General features: G+C 54.9%; 1 protein-coding gene across 4 annotated transcripts in view; it reads left to right on the forward strand.

Annotated features, from left to right (window-relative positions):
• RYR1 (ryanodine receptor 1) overlaps positions 1–18,951 on the forward strand; it is a 117,391-nt gene that overhangs the window by 36,464 nt on the left and 61,976 nt on the right. For all 4 annotated transcript variants that reach the window (XM_086689675.1, XM_086689677.1, XM_086689676.1 and 1 more), the window contains exons 32-56: positions 553–639; positions 800–1,026; positions 2,333–2,945; positions 4,446–4,709; positions 5,054–5,254; positions 5,595–5,706; positions 7,143–7,289; positions 9,267–9,540; positions 10,260–10,374; positions 10,460–10,592; positions 11,000–11,094; positions 12,369–12,504; positions 12,734–12,920; positions 13,011–13,119; positions 13,523–13,643; positions 13,740–13,909; positions 14,999–15,219; positions 15,308–15,398; positions 16,281–16,421; positions 16,825–16,988; positions 17,106–17,184; positions 17,458–17,547; positions 18,023–18,163; positions 18,557–18,631; positions 18,731–18,806. In XM_086689675.1, the coding sequence (XP_086545801.1) occupies positions 553–639; positions 800–1,026; positions 2,333–2,945; positions 4,446–4,709; positions 5,054–5,254; positions 5,595–5,706; positions 7,143–7,289; positions 9,267–9,540; positions 10,260–10,374; positions 10,460–10,592; positions 11,000–11,094; positions 12,369–12,504; positions 12,734–12,920; positions 13,011–13,119; positions 13,523–13,643; positions 13,740–13,909; positions 14,999–15,219; positions 15,308–15,398; positions 16,281–16,421; positions 16,825–16,988; positions 17,106–17,184; positions 17,458–17,547; positions 18,023–18,163; positions 18,557–18,631; positions 18,731–18,806 (4,069 nt within the window). The remainder of the gene's footprint in view (positions 1–552; positions 640–799; positions 1,027–2,332; positions 2,946–4,445; positions 4,710–5,053; positions 5,255–5,594; positions 5,707–7,142; positions 7,290–9,266; positions 9,541–10,259; positions 10,375–10,459; positions 10,593–10,999; positions 11,095–12,368; positions 12,505–12,733; positions 12,921–13,010; positions 13,120–13,522; positions 13,644–13,739; positions 13,910–14,998; positions 15,220–15,307; positions 15,399–16,280; positions 16,422–16,824; positions 16,989–17,105; positions 17,185–17,457; positions 17,548–18,022; positions 18,164–18,556; positions 18,632–18,730; positions 18,807–18,951) is intronic.

Below are 18,951 nucleotides of genomic sequence, written 5' to 3' on the forward strand. Positions count from 1 at the left end.
AATCCTGGGAGATTCGTGTGTCTACCGCCATCGGGAGTGCCGGCCTAGCTTCTCAGGCTGCATCTGGCTGTCACATCCCCCTGGTGTTGTTTTAACATTTTCCTCTGTCCCCTGTATATCCTGGGAGCTAGGAGACGGGTCCAGAGGTGCGGTTAGATTCAGGTTGGGCAAGACGGCTTCACAGACGATGGTGTTTGTGGTGATGAAGGCTCGGGGAGGTTCCGCTGTGGAGATCAGAGGGGCTGGAGGGAAAGCGCAGTCAGAAGAACTTTCTGGGTTTTGAAGCATGAGTCTTGGGAGAGAAGTGGGAATGGTGGCGGGCATGATATGCACAGTGATCCCGGGGGAGCTGGAGGTTGGCCTGGCCGGATCGGAGGGGGGACAGCCCGTGAGCAGCCTCGGGGTCATTGGGGCGCTTTCAGTGCCTGAGTTTGGACCCATAGACACCAGCAGGATCAAGCTGGGGCAATCGACCCCCAGGGTTCAGAATCCACACTCAACATCACCTCCAGGTCACCCACTTCCTCATCCTGCCCTCTTCTGTCTTGCCAGGTGGAGCCCAACACGAAGCTGTTCCCTGCCGTCTTTGTCCTGCCCACCCACCAGAATGTCATCCAGTTTGAGCTGGGGAAGCAGAAGGTGAGGGTGCGGTGATGGGGCAGGCTGAGGCAGCAGGTGCGGGAGGTCAGGCTGGCAGAGTGGCTGAAAAGTGGGGCAATCCGGGAGGTCTCCCTGGAAGCAGAGTGGCAGGACAGAGAGGGCTGGGAATTGTGACCGGTGCACACCTCTGTGCCTCCAGAACATCATGCCTCTGTCAGCCGCCATGTTTCTGAGTGAGCGCAAGAACCCGGCCCCGCAGTGCCCGCCTCGGCTCGAGGTGCAGATGCTGATGCCTGTCTCGTGGAGCCGGATGCCCAACCACTTCCTGCAGGTGGAGACGCGGCGAGCCGGCGAGCGGCTGGGCTGGGCCGTGCAGTGCAAGGAGCCACTGACCATGATGGCGTTGCACATCCCTGAGGAGAACCGGTCAGGGCTGGCCCAGACCCACAGGGGTGGGACGGGTGTTGCAAGCCCTCTGGGGTCCAGATCCCCCTCGGTGCACCCCTCCACCCGTACCCCAGGACTCCAGACAACACCCCAGGAGGCCCCAGACCTACCTCAGGGAACCCTGACTCAGCGGGGGCATCCCCAGATAAGACTCCAGGGGACTCCAGACCCACCTCAGAGGGCTTTAGGCCCATATTAGTGGACCAACGACTCACCTCCAGGGACCCCAGACCTACCCCACAGGGCTCCAAGCCTATGTCAGGGAGCCCAGATCCACACTGAGGAGCCACACAACACTCCAGGAGCCTCAAGTGCACCTCGGAGGGTCACGGACATTACTCAGAGGGGCCTGCACGTGCCCCCGGTTGTCCTGGGAGACACGCCCACGGAGACTTCGGATGTGTCCCGTGGGGATCTCAAACCCAGTCCAGGGGACCCAGACACACCCGGGGTAGAGATGTATTCACATGTATGGCAGGAATGCTCTTAGTTACTCTGAACACACAGTCCAGCCCCAGACTCACTCCAGGAGGCTGTAACGTGTGTCATCTTTCTTTTATTCATTCATTCAACAAACAGCTCTGAGCTTTTCCTACGTGGCCAGCAGCATTCTGGGCTGGAGACACCAAGCTCTTGTGAACAGACACTCCAGCAATGCTCACGTATAACTCTGGGGCTCAGACTTGCCCAAGGGGACCCAGGCCCACCTCCGGGAGTCCCAGATTCACTCACTCACTCGCTCGCTCACTCACTCACTCTATCCATCATCCACCCATCTATCTACCTACCTATCTGTCTAACAAGCATTTATTGAACACTCACTATGTGCTAAGTCCTGTTTAGGTTCTGGGAATACAGCAGAAAACAAAAACAAAAACAAACAAACAAAACCCCCAAAGGCAGACAGGTCCTGCCCTGGTGGGGTTTACATTCTCGTTGCACTCAAACATCGCCAAGTTACTCAGCCCTGCCAGAGGGAGGTTCAGTTTCCATTTGGGAATCCCAGACGTATCTTAGGGTCACCAGATCTCCTCCGGAGATTCTCAGATACTGAGTACCAGACCATCCCAGGGATCCCAGATAAATCCCAAGGAGCACCCCAGACCACTTAGGGACTTCTAGAACCATGGAAAGACCCGGCTCCACACGCCTCACAGAACCCTGACCCAGCGTGCCCCCGGGAACCCCTGCTGGGGTGGCCGCCACTCTCACCGGTACCCCTCTCTGCCTCTCTGTGCCCCTGCCTCCCACCTCCTCTGCTGGCTCTGGCCCGTCTCCGCCGCAGATGCATGGACATCCTGGAGCTGTCGGAGCGCCTGCACCTGCAGCGGTTCCACTCCCACACCCTCCGCCTCTACCGCGCCGTGTGCGCCCTGGGCAACAACCGCGTGGCGCATGCTCTGTGCAGCCACGTGGACCAGGCGCAGCTGTTACACGCCCTGGAGGACGCGCACCTGCCGGGCCCGCTGCGGGCGGGCTTCTACGACCTGCTCATCAGCATCCATCTGGAAAGTGCCTGCCGCAGCCGCCGCTCCATGCTCTCTGAGTACATCGTGCCCCTCACGGAGGAGACCCGCGCCATCACTCTCTTCCCGCCCGGAAAGAGTGCGGAAAACGGCCCCCGCCGCCACCGCCTGCCTGGCGTTGGCGTCACCACCTCGCTGCGGCCTCCACACCATTTTTCACCGCCCTGTTTCGTGGCTGCCCTGCCGGCTGCCGGGGCGGCAGAAGCCCCGGCCCGCCTCAGCCCCAGCATCCCTCTCGAGGCCCTGCGGGATAAAGCACTGAGAATGCTGGGGGAGGCCGTGCGCGATGGTGGGCAGCACGCACGTGACCCTGTCGGGGGCTCTGTGGAGTTCCAGTTTGTGCCTGTGCTCAAGCTTGTGTCCACCCTGCTGGTAATGGTTTCCTCCTGCTTCCTTCTGTCCCGTTCTTCTTCCACATTCCAAACAATCCATCCATCCGGACGTCAACCTCCCTCTCATTTGTGCCTCCAACCGCCCGTTCATCTCTCCATCCTTTGTTCACTTTTCCTCCCATCTGTTCATCTGTCATCTGTTAGTCTGCTTATCGTTGTTTTCCCCCTTCTTTCCATTCCTCCATCCAACCAACCATCATTCATCCATCTATCAATCCATTCATCCTCCACCTACCTTTCCATCCACCCAGTTATTCAGTCAAACTCCCATCTTCCCATCCACAAGACCATCCACTTATTCTTCTATTTTCTGCCCACGTCTCCATCCATCCATTCACGTACCATCCATCCAGTTTTCAATCTAGTTTCCATTCATCCTTCCATTTACTCATACATCAGTACACCCACTGTTCCGTCTGTTCATTTATCCACCTACCCACTTATTTATTAATCTGTCTTTCCTTTCATGCATCCAGCTATCATCCGCCTTCCCCCTGTGCCTCCATCCATCCACCCATCTACGGATTCATCCATTCCTTCATCTTCCACCTACCTGTCTGTTCACCGATGCATCTCTCAATCCATATGTATGTGCGCCCATCCACCTACCCACAAATCCGCCCAACCGTCTACACCCATTCGTCCACCTCCCATCCACCCGTTCTTCATCCTCTATTTCATGGGCCCTTTCATTCACATACCCATCTGATGACTCATGAATATATACATCCATCCAAATTTTCGTGCCCAAACTATCCACCCATCCATCATCCACGCATCCCATTTCATCCCATCCCCTGGCTATTTACCCATGTATCTGTTTACCCATCCACTCATTTACATACTCATGCACCTGTCACATCATCCATCCACCTACCCACCCATCCATACACTACATATCTTGTCATCTATCCGCCCATCTCTTCCTCCACCTTTACTTTCATCTTTCCATTCATATCTGCCCATCAATTCCCCCTTCAGACCTCTGATATTCCATCTGTTAAGTCAGCCACCCAGTCCCCCCTCCCCCACTTACCCATCTCTCTTCTCCCCACTGTTTTTCCCTTTCATCTACCTTCTCTCCCTCCATCTGTTAGCATTTTCATTATGTTTGCTGAGGGCTAGCATATGCTAGGAGCTACGAAGGCATCCGTCAGGGTAGGGTATGGTCTGTTTCAGAGTCACATATGCTCAAGTTTAGGAGAAAGAACATTTGCTAGTGAAGGGAGAGGCACTCATGTTTGGCTCTGTGGTCTGGTTGGCTATGTGCTTAGGTGGGACACAGGGTGTGGATCTGGGGGGATCTTAAGGAGGCTGGAGAGCAGGGCAGGGGGTGACATTTCTCTGTGTCGGAGGAATCACATGTAGCCCATGCAGGAATGAATTTGGCATATTCAGGAGAAGTAGGTTGGGGAGTGAGGCTGGGACTTAATTTGAGGTCTTGTGGGCCACAGTGAAGGATCCAGGCTTTGTCCTGTAGGTGATGGGCATCTTTGATGATGAGGATGTGAAACAGATCTTGAAGATGATTGAGCCTGAAGTATTCACTGAAGAAGAAGAGGAAGAGGAAGAGGAGGAAGAGGAAGAAGAAGATGAAGAGGAGAAGGAAGAGGATGAGGAGGAAGAGGCACAGGAGAAGGAAGATGAGGAAAAAGAGGAAGAGGAGACAGCCGAAGGGGAAAAAGAAGAAGGCCTGGAGGAAGGGCTGCTCCAGATGAAGTTGCCAGAGTCTGTGAAGTTACAGGTAGGCTGGTTCTTCCTGTTCTCCGGCCGCCACTCATCTGGGCTGGAAAACACAGGATCTGGTGCGGGGGTGAGTCTGGACCTTGCCCTGAGGCAGTGGGGAGCTGTGGAAGTGCCACAGGTGGCTGGCATGCTTCTGGCTTCAAATGGCCTCTCTGCTTGCCACGTGGCAAATGAATTGGACGGATGAGACCACGGAGAAGTCTGGCTTATGGATCCAGGCAGGAAATGACAGCGGCAGATGGGGCAGGGCCATGGAGAGGGGAGAGGAAGCAAGAAAAGTTTTTAAGGAAGTCCTGATGGTCTCACCGCCGTCATCCCTACTGCATGGCTGTCCTCCCACAGATGTGCCACCTGCTGGAGTACTTCTGTGACCAAGAGCTGCAGCACCGTGTGGAATCCCTAGCGGCCTTTGCGGAGCGCTACGTGGACAAACTCCAGGCCAACCAGCGGGACCGCTATGGCCTCCTCATGAAAGCCTTCACCATGTCCGCAGCTGAGACTGCCCGACGTACTCGCGAGTTCCGCTCCCCACCCCAGGAGCAGGTCTTCTGACCCCTGATCCCAGCTGGCATTATTTTTAAATCCCAACATCAACCCCTCCCCCCACTCTGATCGCTGATGGTACTAAACCTCCAAGCTCAGGCCTGACCCCTGACCCTGTTGATATATTTATCTCTCACTCTCCTAGGTCTCTCTGAACCGATAGGACCTCTTAGTAGGACCTCAGACTGACCCTGACTCCTTTCAAACCTCTAATTTCTCAGATAGTCTTCATTAACTCGTGGCCTTAGACAGGGACTCACAATTGGATCTTTGATCCTTGATCTCAGAATTTCTGCTCTTGAGCTTCTGACCCTCATTCTAACTTATGACCTTCCCCTAGATAAACATGCTATTGCACTTCAAAGATGGTGAGGATGATGAAGATTGTCCTCTCCCTGAAGAGGTCCGGCAGGATTTGCTTGAATTTCATCAAGACTTGCTGGCACACTGTGGTAAGAGATCAGAGAACCCTTCTCCCAGACTTTCTCTTGTGACCTTTCCTGAAGTTTCCCTAAGATTTCCTGATCTTAAATATTTACAGTTTTGGTGTAGTGTAACTTTTGGTTGAACGAATGAATGAACAGATATATTAGTGAACAGATAGAGGATGAGTGGAAGGATAAGCTTATATGGGTGTTTGAGCGGATTATATATGGATGGATGGCTATCAGCAAGTGAGTGATGAGTGTGTAAATTGGTGGGTAAAGAGATAAATGAGTAAAGAAATGGGTGAAGAGATGACTGAGTGGACTTATGGATAAAGAGAAGGATGATGGATGGATGGATAGATGAATGATTAAAAATTGAATGGAGAGATGGTGGGTGTCTGGTGGGATGAATGGATAATTTCCATTGTTTCTGATAACTTAGTTAATAATCTTACTGAGATTCTTTTATATATGATGAGTTGTTTTTCTCTGGCTGACTTTCTGTTTGCCTCTGTTTTGAAACAGTTGGGTATGATGTGTCTAAGTGTAGAGCTCTTTGATTTTATCCTACTTGGAATTTGTTAAGTTTCTTGGATGTATAGATTAATATTTTTCATCAGATTTGAGGGACTTTTGGGCTATTATTTCTGCACATTTTTGTGGCCATTTTTCATTTCTGTTTCTGGGATTCCCATTATGCATATATTGATATATTTTGTTAGGGGCGCCTGGGTGGCGCAGTCGGTTAAGCATCCGACTTCAGCCAGGTCACGATCTCGCGGTCCGTGAGTTCGAGCCCCGCGTCAGGCTCTGGGCTGATGGCTCGGAGCCTGGAGCCTGTTTCCGATTCTGTGTCTCCCTCTCTCTCTGCCCCTCCCCCGTTCATGCTCTGTCTCTCTCTGTCCCAAAAATAAATAAACGTTGAAAAAAAAATTATTTTGTGATGTTCTGGTCCACAGGCTCTAAGGCTCTGTTAGTTTTTCTTCATTCTTTTTTATTCTTCAGACTGGATAACCTCTATTGTCCTAACTTTAAGTTCACTGATTCTTTCTCCTACCAGATCAAATATGCTATTGTATTCCTCTAGTGATTTTAAAATTTCACTTATTGTACTTTTCAGCCCCAAAAACTTCTATATGGTTATTTTTTTATATGACCTGCCTCTTTACTAATATTCTCTATTTGAGGCGTCACTGTCATCATACTTCTCTTTAATACTTTAGACATGGTTTCCTTTAGTTCTTTAACCTATTTACAATAGCTGGTTAAAAAAAATATTTAAAATGCTTCAAAGAATGAATAAATGAACAAACATATGAACATATAGAGAAAAACCCAAGAAGGGATACATGAGTGAGAAATGAATGAATGAACCAATGAATGAACAAAGAAGTGAATGACTGAGTAGATGAATAAACAAACAGATGAAGGACACCCTCTATCTTCTTGACCAACTCCAGGAATTCAGCTGGAGGGAGAGGAGGAGGAGCCAGAGGAAGAGGCCACCCTGGGCAGCCGCCTGATGAGCCTGCTGGAGAAAGTGAGGCTGGTGAAGAAGAAGGAGGAGAAACCTGAGGAGGAACCACCTGCTGAGGAGGCCAAACCCCGTGAGGACTGGGGCCTTAGGGAGGGACAGGGATGGGGCAGACAGCCTTGTGTTTGGGGAGCCTCTGGGTCCAAGACAGGCCATGAGGAATAGGGAAAAGGGAGGGGTGGATTAATGAGAGAGGAGGAGTGGGAGGTAGGGTGAGAGAAGAGGCATGCTGAAAGTGTGGCCGAAATGTGGGGGCTGCACAGTACGTGTGTTGGACTGGTGTGCCATTTGGCCTGCCAGAGCAGAGACACACATCCCACGTCGGGATGGTGGAAGCTCCTATACCAGCATGGCTTCTGTGTTCTCATGGATTTTCTTTGTTTTTCTTTTTTGTTGGTTTTTTTTTTTTTTTTTTTTTTTTGTGAAACAATTACTATGACGAGGGATTAGAAACACTGTTATGATAAGTGTTGGGCCAGTGGGTCATTGTACAAACTATACATCAGCTCTATCCAACAAGGACAGAATCCCTGATGTTGGTACAGGGTTTAATTCTACAACAGTCAAGGCACTGTTGGCTTGGCTGAGGGATATTGTAGGGGGAAAAAGTCACAGTCTCTGTTCTTCAGGAGTTTAGAATATTATAACAGATACACATATACATATACCATAATGTCTGGTGGCCATGGGTGCTAAGGAGAAAAATAAAGCTGAGTGATAGGAGAGAGTGGGATAGATGGAGGGGTCAGAGTGGAGGAGTGAGGTATGCAAAGATCTGGGAAGATGATTGGTACAAAGGGAACAGCCAGTGCGAAGGCCCTGAGGCAGGAACATGCTTGGTATGTTTAGAGGCCAGTGTGGGAGTGAGCAGGAGGCGAGGGGCAGGAGATGAGGTCACCAGTGCAAGGCCCAAACTTTAAAAAAAAAGGGTGGGGGGAGGTGCTGGGTGATTTAGTCGGTTGAACATCCAACTCTTGATTTTGACTCAGGTCATGATCTCATGGTTCGTGAGTTCGAGCCCTGCATCGGGCTCTGTGCTGAGAGTGCAGCATTCTCTCTCTCTGCTCCCTGCCCCCACCCCCCACCCCCAACTCTTGCTATCTTAAAATAAACAAATAAACTTAAAAAAAAAAAAAGAAGAAGAAGAAGTGCCAGGGCCAGATTGTGTAGCGTTTCTGGAAGGTCGTGAATTGATATGACACCATCATTCAGTGTCAGTGCATGGAGGTTTCTCCTAAGCCTGAGACACATGAGACCTCTGTCTTTTCTCCCCCCAAATCCTGGAAAGGAAAAGGGTTGGGAGAGAGAGGCAAAGAGAGAAATGGATGCTGGATGTCAGCATGATGAATCTCAAGGAGGGACTGGGAAAATAAACCCATTAATCTTGACATCATTTTCAAATGACATCAAATGACAGTTTTTCTTTGTGTCTGTTGTCTCTTTTGATGAAAAAATCAGCGGTACTTTTATTTATTTTTGTTTTTTTTTTAAATGTGTATTTATTTTTGAGAGAGAGACAGAGTGTGAGTAGACGAGGGACAGAGAGAGGGAGACACTGAACCTGAAGCAGGCTCCAGGCTCTGAGCTGTCAGCACAGAGCCCGATTCAGGGCTTGAACTCATGAACCGTGAGATCATGACCTGAGCCGAAGTCGGACGCTTAACTGGCTGAGCCACCCACGTGCCCCCAAAAATCAGCAGTATTTTTACGGAACAAGTAGAATTGCGACTTGTGCTTTCAAAGGTGCATTATATATTTCAAAGGTGCTTATAATGGTGCTCTGGTATTTTGAATGATACATTTTTTTTTTCCTCTTGAAACCTTTAGGGGGCCCTTACTGTCTGGGTATTAGGGTAAAGAGAACAGGGAGGCTCTTAAAGCAATACAAAAAAAAAAAAAAAAGATCCGCCAGAATCTGCCCCCTCCTGGCAGGTGACGGTAGGGGCGGTTAGTAACCGCGAAGCCCTCTGGAAAGAGGGGCCCTCGCTGCGTTGTTGGGCTCAAGGCCGCAACCAGGCAGTGCCTTCTGACCCTTGTGTTCCCTTCCCAGAGTCTCTGCAGGAGCTGGTGTCCCACACGGTGGTGCGCTGGGCTCAAGAGGACTTTGTGCAGAGCCCTGAGCTCGTCCGGGCCATGTTCAGCCTCCTGCACCGGCAGTACGACGGGCTCGGGGAGCTGCTGCGTGCCCTGCCCCGGGCATACACCATCTCACCATCGTCCATGGAGGACACCATGAGCTTGCTTGAGTGCCTGGGCCAGATCCGATCGCTGCTCATCGTGCAGATGGGTCCCCAGGAGGAAAACCTCATGATCCAGAGCATTGGGTGAGGCTCCGAGGCTCTGCCCCTTCCCCTGACTTTGCACTTCGCCTGGGAAGGAGGGGAGCCCTCCCAGCTCCAGCACGTCCCCCTGGCTCGTGTCCCCCGGATGCAATGATGTCTCCTTCCTCCACTTCGGGCCCGTCCTTGCGGCGGTGTATTTCTCCCAATAGCTGGCCCATCTCCCTGGCTAATGTCTCCTCCCCTTACCTCTCCATCCTACCTCTGGGGTGACAGCTCTTACTCACCTGTGACTCTTGGCACAAGATTGACCTTCTCTGAGCTTCATCTTTATCTCTGGGCTGGGGAAGAGTCGTGCCTCCCCTGTGGAGTCATAGTGAGGCCTAGTGAGCTCCTGCGCGTAGGGGTGGTAATGATAATACGAATGACAGCATTGAGCACTCACTCAGTGTCGAATGTGCCTCATTCATTCACTCAGCAAGCGTTTATTGAGGACCTACTTTGCGCCAGGCCCTTCCTAGGCATCTGGGGATACGACACGCAACATGGCGAGGGTCTCTGCTCTAGGGGAGCCCACCTTGGATCCATGCCTCAGTTTCCTTATCTGTACAATCGGGGTAATTTCATTCCTGCCATCCAGAGTAGACATAAAGATTGAATGGGTTGGGATCTGTGAAGGGGGACGGTGAAGGCTCTGGGGGCTCTCCCTGGACTTGGGTCGCACCCGGCCCCCGGAAACGCCACCGTACTCTACCTATTCACAGGAACATCATGAACAACAAAGTCTTCTACCAGCACCCGAACCTGATGCGGGCACTGGGCATGCACGAGACAGTCATGGAGGTCATGGTGAATGTCCTCGGTGGTGGCGAATCCAAGGTAAGGGGCCTGCGTGGGCCGAGGAGCTCAGGGCAGGGGGCCACGGGGGGAGGCACTGACCAGCGGCCCGCTCTGCCCGCCCCAGGAGATCCGCTTCCCCAAGATGGTCACGAGCTGCTGCCGCTTCCTCTGCTACTTCTGTCGCATCAGCCGGCAGAACCAGCGCTCCATGTTCGACCACCTGAGCTATCTGCTGGAGAACAGCGGCATTGGCCTGGGTGAGAACACCCCAGCCCGGGGTGGAGGGAGAGCTGTCCCCCGGGGCCCACGCTCAGCAGTCTATCCAGGCATCCACCTCTGCTGGCTCGCTCACTCGTTCGGTCATTCAACAAACACTCACTCCCAACCCACCCTGGAGGTAGCCCTTAATGAGCGGTGCTGAGGGTCTACCCAGACAGCCGTGGCCCTGGCCCTCACAGGGCTCACAGTGCAGCGTGGAGGACACACAGTGACAGCCCAGGGTGCTCAGCCCCGGACTGGGGAAGCACGGGCCAGTGGAGGCACCTGACCCAGGCTGTAAAAGGGATGGTCAAGGAGGGCTTCCAAGAGGAGGCGAGACAAGCAGGAGTGAGACTGTCACCTACATACCTCTGAAGAGCACTCTCTCTGCCTCTCGTCCTCACAGGCATGCAGGGCTCCACGCCTCTGGACGTGGCAGCTGCCTCTGTCATCGACAACAATGAGCTGGCCTTGGCATTGCAGGAGCAGGACCTGGAGAAGGTGTGGAAGGAGGAGGCCTGGCCTCCACCTGGCCCCTTGGGGCACCTGCTAATTTGGGAGCCAGTCTGTGGGATGGTCCGGGATTGAATCAGAGGGGGAGTAATTTGCAGGGAAAGAGCAAGGGCCCAGTCACTCATCACAGGGCCGAGTGCAAATCCACGCTTCACCCTCCCGCAGCTGCATGACCTTGGCACATTCCTTGCCCCCACCCCGTACTCCCCCCCCACCACTGCTGTGTGTAGCAACGAAGGGCATGGGCTCTAGAGTTCAGCACCTTACAATAACTCCCCTTGCTCCCTTGCTGTGTGGCCTTGGACAAGTGACTTAAATTCTCCAGGCCCCTGTCTCCTCATCTGTAGAATGAATATAATAATCCAATAGGGTTGTTCCGAGCACAGAATGGGTTAGTCCATGAAACCATTGATAAAACAGTAAGCACTCAACAAGAGTTATCTGCTCGTATAGTATTACTCGTTCAACAAACATTTACTGAGCACCTACTATGTGCCAGACCTGACCAAGGCAGCAGGGGTACTACAGTGATTGAGACAATCAAAAATTCTTGTCCTCATGAAGCTGACGTTCTAGTTGGGAAGATGAATAATAAACAAGATAAATAAGTAAAACATATAGTGTATTAGCTAGTGACGAGTGTTAAGGATGAAAAAAGTGAGCAGGGGAAAGAAACATCAGGTGTCAGGAGGGTGTCCAAGTTTAGACAAGTGTGATCAGAGAATGCCTCACTGAGAAAGTGACTTTCAAGTAAAGCTCTGAAGGAGGAGAGGGGCCATGCGGACATCAGAGGAAGAGCATTCCAGGCAGGGGAACCGCCAGTGCAAAGACCCCGAGGCAGAAGTGAGCTTCATGAGTTTGAGACCAGTTTGGTTAGAGCAGGGGGAGTGAGGGGTTAGGGGTGGGAAGTGAGGGCAGGGAGGTGACAGGGAAGATTGTGCAGAGGGTCTTGTGGGGCCTCTGCATTTTACCTGGAGCGAGATGGCGCCACAGGAGGGTTCCAAGCAGGGAAGGGACATGGCCTGACTCAGGCTGTTTGCAGGGTCCTTCTGTGCGTGGGATAGACTGGGGGAGCAGGGAACCCAGGAAGGAGACCACGTGACGGTCCAGGTGGGAGGTGAGGGCTCAGGGTGAGGATTATCGTTCACCGAGAGATCCAGACGTGAATGAGGTCACAGAGCTCCAGCGATGGGCAGGGAAGGGAGCCTCGGGGAGGAGGTGGTGCGGGTCTGGCCTCGGTCTGAGCCCGTCTCCACTCCCAGGTCGTGTCCTACCTGGCGGGTTGTGGCCTTCAAAGCTGCCCTATGCTCCTGGCCAAAGGGTACCCAGACATCGGCTGGAACCCTATTGGCGGTGAGCGCTACCTGGACTTTTTGCGCTTCGCCGTCTTCGTCAACGGTGAGTCAGGAGTTGGCGGTGGCGGCGGGACAGGAGGCCAGGGTCCCCGACCCAGCCAGCCTCCCTCAGGGTGTGGTCCCCGGCAGGGATTCCTCCAGGCGGGCTGGGGCAGGGTCCAGAGGCCAGTGGGGGCCCGGGGTTAACCCTTGAGGTGCTGGGTCCTGGGCTGCTGGGGCAGGGTCCCCGGGGCAGCGGCTCATGAGGCCTCCGGACCCGCCGGAGCCACCAGGTGAGAGTGTGGAGGAGAACGCCAACGTGGTGGTGCGGCTGCTCATCCGCAAGCCCGAGTGCTTCGGGCCTGCCCTGCGGGGTGAGGGCGGCTCTGGGCTGCTGGCCGCCATCGAAGAGGCCATTCGCATCTCTGAGGACCCGGCGCGGGATGGCCCGGGCGTCCGCAGGGACCGGCGGCGTGAGCAGTGAGTCTCCCACCCCCTTCTCAGCGGCAGAGCCCAACTTCCCCGTGCCCCTTGCTGCCTCCCCCACACGCCACCCCCCTCCTTCTGCAGCTTTGGGGAGGAGCCCCCCGAGGAGAGCCGGGTGCACCTGGGGCACGCCATCATGTCCTTCTACGCTGCCTTGATCGACCTGCTGGGACGCTGTGCGCCGGAGATGCATGTGAGAGCTGGAGGTCCAGGGACAGGGAGGGGCATGCCTGGGCGACCTCGAACCTCTTCAGTCGGGCACTTGACGACACTGACGGAGCTCTCGTGATGTGGGTGGTCTTAGGCTAGCCAATCCTGGGGACACACCAGTGACCAAGACTGCCCTAGGCCTGGCTCTCACGGAACTCCCAGTCCAGCGGGGGGTGGGGGGGGGGGGGCGACCAAGCACTGAGAGCCGGGGACAGTCGGGGCTTCAGTAGAGGAGCACTAGGAGCAGAGGAGTCAGGGCTGGGAGTTCGAGAGCTCGCCCCACGAGGAGTCCTGCTCTGCCTGCCGGTGGGTCAGGAAGGGATGGGTGGACTAACGACCAAATGGGGCAGAGGGTGCTGGATGACGTGCCCCCTTCCATCTTCCAGCTAATCCAAGCCGGCAAGGGTGAGGCCCTGCGGATCCGCGCCATCCTGCGCTCCCTCGTGCCCCTGGATGACCTTGTGGGCATCATCAGCCTCCCGCTGCAGATCCCCACGCTGGGCAAAGGTGCAGAGGGGGCAGGACTCGGCAAGGAAGGGAGGCTGGGGAGGGAGCGGGTGGGGCCGAAGGGCAACCCTGACCCCCTGCCCTCGTGGCCCGCAGACGGGGCTCTGGTACAGCCAAAGATGTCGGCATCTTTCGTGCCGGACCACAAGGCATCCATGGTGCTCTTCCTGGACCGGGTGTATGGCATCGAGAACCAGGACTTCCTGCTGCACGTGCTGGACGTGGGGTTCCTGCCCGACATGCGGGCGGCCGCCTCGCTGGACACGGTGAGCACCCCCGCCCCTGCCGAGCCACCCTCCCCACCGCCCGTGAGGGTGCAGGATGGTCAAGGGCACAGCGGCAGCGCTTCTGTTTGTTCTGGGCATGTGTACATATCATAATCCTCCCTCCCCACCCCCCATCAAGATAGAAAGCGAAACCAAGAGGAACTCTGAGTTCTGGGCGAGGGTGGGTGGAGATCTTCAACATCTCATCTTTCTTATTTGAGAAATGATCATTCTCGGCGATGGCTCAGCACCAAGGAGACAAAGACCTGTGCTCAACAGCAACAATAGTAGTTATATAGATATTTAATAGTTATATAGTTAGAGAATAGTAGGGGACAAAGCCGAGTAAGATGAAGACTGAGAACTGACCACTGGTGTGGCCAAATGGAGGTCACTGGTGACCTCGATGAGCACTTTCAGTGAGGCGGTGGGGTAAAAGCCTTACTGGCGAGGGTTTACGAGGGTCTGGCAGGTGAGGCATTGGAGACAGTGAGTGGACGTGACCAGCCCAAACCAAAGTATGGGAAACTCCGTGGATAAATGATCCAGTTTTTCTAGCAAATAAATAGCATTGAAAAGAGGAGGAAAGGAGACCGTTACAGATGAAAAGACCTGAGACCCAGCAGCCAAATGCAGTAGGGGGGCCTTCCTGGTGCCCTGATCCAAACAATCCCGGCTACAAGTGAGACACTTGGAGAAAGTTGGTGAAGGACTTTACGCGGTTGTTAATTCTGTTAGGTGTGAAAACGGCAGCGTGGGGTGTGAAACGAAAGCAGGTGTCTGAATGGAGACACGAAGCTGAATGTCTATGGGTGGAGTGGTAAATGGCTGGGATTGTATAAAAGTATCACAGGAAGAAAGGTGAGGGAGAGGACATAAGCATGCAGAACTTTGTCTGCAGGGCTGTCTACTCTGGGTAACGAGGGCTCACTACTTGGCGCCTCGGCTGCGGTGGGTTTGAAAATTTGCATGGTTCGAAGAGATCACAGAGACTGGAGGAGCAGGTGTGGGGGGAAGGTCCGAAGCCAGGGCGACCCCAGGAGCGCGAAGCGGGCCTGAGCCCCCCCCCCTCCCTGCTCTGCTCCCCAGGCCACTTTCAGCACCACGGAGATGGCGCTGGCGCTGAACCGCTACCTGTGCCTGGCGGTGCTGCCGCTCATCACCAAGTGTGCGCCGCTCTTCGCGGGGACCGAGCACCGCGCCATCATGGTGGACTCCATGCTTCACACGGTGTACCGCCTGTCCCGCGGCCGCTCGCTCACCAAGGCGCAGCGCGACGTCATCGAGGAATGTCTCATGTCTCTCTGCAGGTGGGGCGGGGCCGGGGGCGGGGGCGGGGCCGCGGGGGGCGGCCGGCCTGGGGGCGAGACCCCCACCGCCCCGCGCCTGTCTCCGCAGGTACATCCGCCCGTCCATGCTGCAGCACCTGCTAAGGCGCCTGGTGTTCGACGTGCCCATCCTTAACGAGTTCGCCAAGATGCCGCTCAAGGTGAGGGTTGAGCCCTCTCCGGCGTGCGCCGCCCTCGGGCCGCCTCGGGGCTCTTCTGTGACGCACCGCCCGGCCCCGTTAACCTGCCAAGCGAGGGCGGCGTCCCCACGGAAACCTCTGAGGCGGTCTCATTGCCGTACTAGGATTTCCAGGACGGTCGCTTGGCGTCGTCGGTGCCTCTTACGCTCCCTAGTTAGCGTTTAATTTGCCTAACAGTGAGCCAGTCCTCGCCTAGATTAGCACGTCTTTGCATGAGCACACCGCTTTTCCTAATCAGCGCGCTTACTCTCACGCCCAGACCACCAGCCTTACGCTTTTCCAACGAGTGCATTCATCTGAATACATAGCACCACAGCTATTCTGAATATTCGCACTCTTTCCTGTTAGTTTTTTCGTTTGCATGCTGGTTTGCATAAGGAGACACCCCTTGTCTGGACTGATTTACATAATACATTTACATAATACATCTAAATCAACCCCCAACCTGCCTATTGGATGTGGAGGTCCTCTTCCCAATTACCATATATTTGCATGGGGCTCTGCATGTATTTGCCCGCCATGGTAATTCACAGAAGCGCAGATCACTCTGTCCATACGTCCATTTGCACACAACCCTACCCGTGGATTAATCTTAACATACTTGCATAAAACGACACCAGACAAATCCGGCCCTGGCCCAATGCCTATCCTGACTCCACGTTAGAGCGCTTAATTTGCATCATAAACGGCCCCAGACCACTCCCCAATAAGCACTTTCCCTTAGTACCTGCATGACCCACGTCCCCTTCATAATCTAAAAGCCCCCGGCCTCCTTGGCTTGGCTTTTGCCGGCCACCTACTACACGCCCCTCATTTGTGTGTCGCCCTCTTGCTCCCACCCAGCTCCTCACCAACCACTATGAGCGCTGCTGGAAGTATTACTGCCTCCCCACAGGCTGGGCTAGCTTCGGGGTCACCTCAGAGGAAGAGCTGCACCTCACCCGTAAACTCTTCTGGGGCATCTTTGACTCACTGGCCCACAAGGTCCGGGCACGTGGGGGGGGCGCCGAAAGGAGCCTGCTTGGAGGGCTTGGGGGCCAAAGTGGGGGGGGGGGTCCAGAATGAAATTACCAAATTCGGGGGTTCAGGGAGGGAGCTAGTTCTGCAGGTTTGGATCCAGGAGAATCTAGGAGTTGGGTCTCTGGTTTGGCTGTTACAGAAGAGGCGATGGGCGCTAGTCTGGGGGCTTGGAGAGGGGTGATGCCGGGGTGGTTTGGAGGGTCCAGGTGGGCTGAGGTTTGGGTTTCAGGGAGAGAGACCATAACTGATGTCTGGGGGCTCAGGGAAGAGGGGTTGATTAGTAGAGGGGTGAGTTTGAGGCCCTAGGGCTCCAGGATTTGAAGGCTCAGCCAGGCCTGCAGTGACCCCTCCTCCCCGGCATCCCCAGAAGTATGATCCAGAGCTATACCGCATGGCCATGCCCTGTCTGTGCGCCATCGCAGGGGCCCTGCCCCCCGACTACGTGGACGCCTCATATTCATCCAAGGCCGAGAAAAAGGCCACGGTGGATGCTGAAGGCAACTTTGACCCTCGGCCCGTGGAGACCCTCAAGTGAGGAGGCCTGGGGGCAGGAGCGGGGTGGGGACTGGGGACCAGGAGAGGGAGAAGGATTCAGACATGGAAGGATGGGCCAGCGCTAACATCTGCCCACCCTATCCCCCCTAATAGTGTGATCATCCCGGAGAAGCTGGACTCCTTCATCAACAAGTTTGCAGAGTACACACATGAGAAGTGGGCCTTCGACAAGGTTGGCGTCAGGGTCCTCCCTCACCCCCCAGCAGCCCCCGTTCCTGCCAGCCTTTCTCAAGACCCCACCTGCCCCCCCCACCCCAGACCCAGGTCTTCCCTGAGGCCCCAGATTTCCCTGGGACCCCAAACTCTTCTGAGACCCCAAAGCCTCTTCCAGAGCCCTCCGCCCCTCCAGGGTTTCCCCTCTGTGTCTCCCGGGCTGCTCTCTCCTCCTCATCCTGCCCCCCGCCCCCCTCCACGGTGGTGCGACCTGTCCCCTCTCCACCTCCAGATCCAGAACAACTGGTCCTATGGGGAGAACATAGATGAGGAACTGAAGACCCACCCCATGCTGAGGCCCTATAAGACCTTTTCAGAGAAGGTGAGCAAATCTCAGGGCCCAATGCTGAGGGTCCAAAATGAAACCTCCAAATTCGAGCGTTCAGAGAGGAGTGAGGCAGCTTCATCAGCTTGGATGTAGCTGGGGCTGCGGGTTAGGGCTCCGCATGCATGGACTTTGCCTTCCCTCAAACGTGGCTGCCTCCCCAGACCCCGGACTTCCAGTGTTCCTTCTCTTAGAAAGAGTCAGACTGGATTTGATTCCTTGACTGTGCCATTTAACTTCTCGGAGTCTCCAGAGTAAAATGAGATCATGAGAGTTTTGTTTGGGAGACTCTGTTACAGAGCAGGTAAGAGACCGGAGTTCGAATCCGAGCTGGACCACTTCCTCCTAGCCACGTAGTCGAGGCTTTCCACTTCTTAGGACACTGGAGGCCAGTAAGGCTGAGGCAGGGACTCCTCCCTCTACCTCCCTCCCATGCCATCTCACCACCTCCACGCCTTCCTGTCCACCCCAGGACAAAGAGATTTACCGTTGGCCCATCAAGGAGTCCTTGAAGGCCATGATTGCTTGGGAATGGACGATAGAGAAGGCCAGGGAGGGAGAAGAGGAGAAGACAGAAAAGAAGAAAACGCGGAAGATATCCCAAAGTGCCCAGGTGGGGGCGGGGCCGGGGCAGGGGGCGGGGTCATGGGAGGTGGTGAGCGGCGGGGGCGGGGGCAGGAGAGTGTGGGGCCAGGCGGGAGGTGGGGTTGAGAAGGGAGAAGGGCCAAGGAAAGGACGTGGGGGGAGGGGGGGCGGGGGTCAGGGAAATCTTGGGGGCCCGGAGCCAGATGCCCGCCAAGGCTGAGAGATCTGGGAAGGGAGTGGGCGTGGGTCTGAAGAACTGCGAAGGGCGGAGGAGAGGAGGGCGTGACTTAGCGACAGGGCCTTATGGGGGGGGGAGGGGCGAAGAGCAGGGGTCTAGGGCCAGTGGAGGAGGTAAACTGTGTTGGGGCCCGGACTTCCTGCTAGTCCATCAAGCACCCCCATTTCTCCCTCGTCCTCCCAGACTTATGATCCGCGAGAAGGCTACAACCCCCAGCCCCCGGACCTCAGCGGAGTTACCCTGTCCCGGGAGCTGCAGGTGAAACCCCTGATCCTTTATCTAGAGGCATGGAGGTGTTTGTTGGGGTTGAGAAGGACATCCTCTGAGTCCGGGCCTTGACTCTTTCGTCCATTCCAGGCCATGGCAGAACAACTGGCGGAAAATTACCACAACACGTGGGGGCGGAAGAAGAAGCAGGAGCTGGAGGCCAAGGGTGAGAGCGTCCGTCCCATCCCCGCACAGGCCCCTCTTCACCGAAGTCCCCTAACTCCAGAGTCCCAAGGGCTTAAGTTAGAGTTGTGTGACTTTGAACCATTGCTTTCGCCACCGATAATAACAACATCTACTACCATAGGGCT

The sequence above is a fragment of the Puma concolor genome, chromosome E2, assembly GCF_028749965.1.
Source record: "Puma concolor isolate L17-30 chromosome E2, mPumCon1.1.hap2, whole genome shotgun sequence".
Classification (NCBI taxonomy): domain Eukaryota; kingdom Metazoa; phylum Chordata; class Mammalia; order Carnivora; family Felidae; genus Puma; species Puma concolor.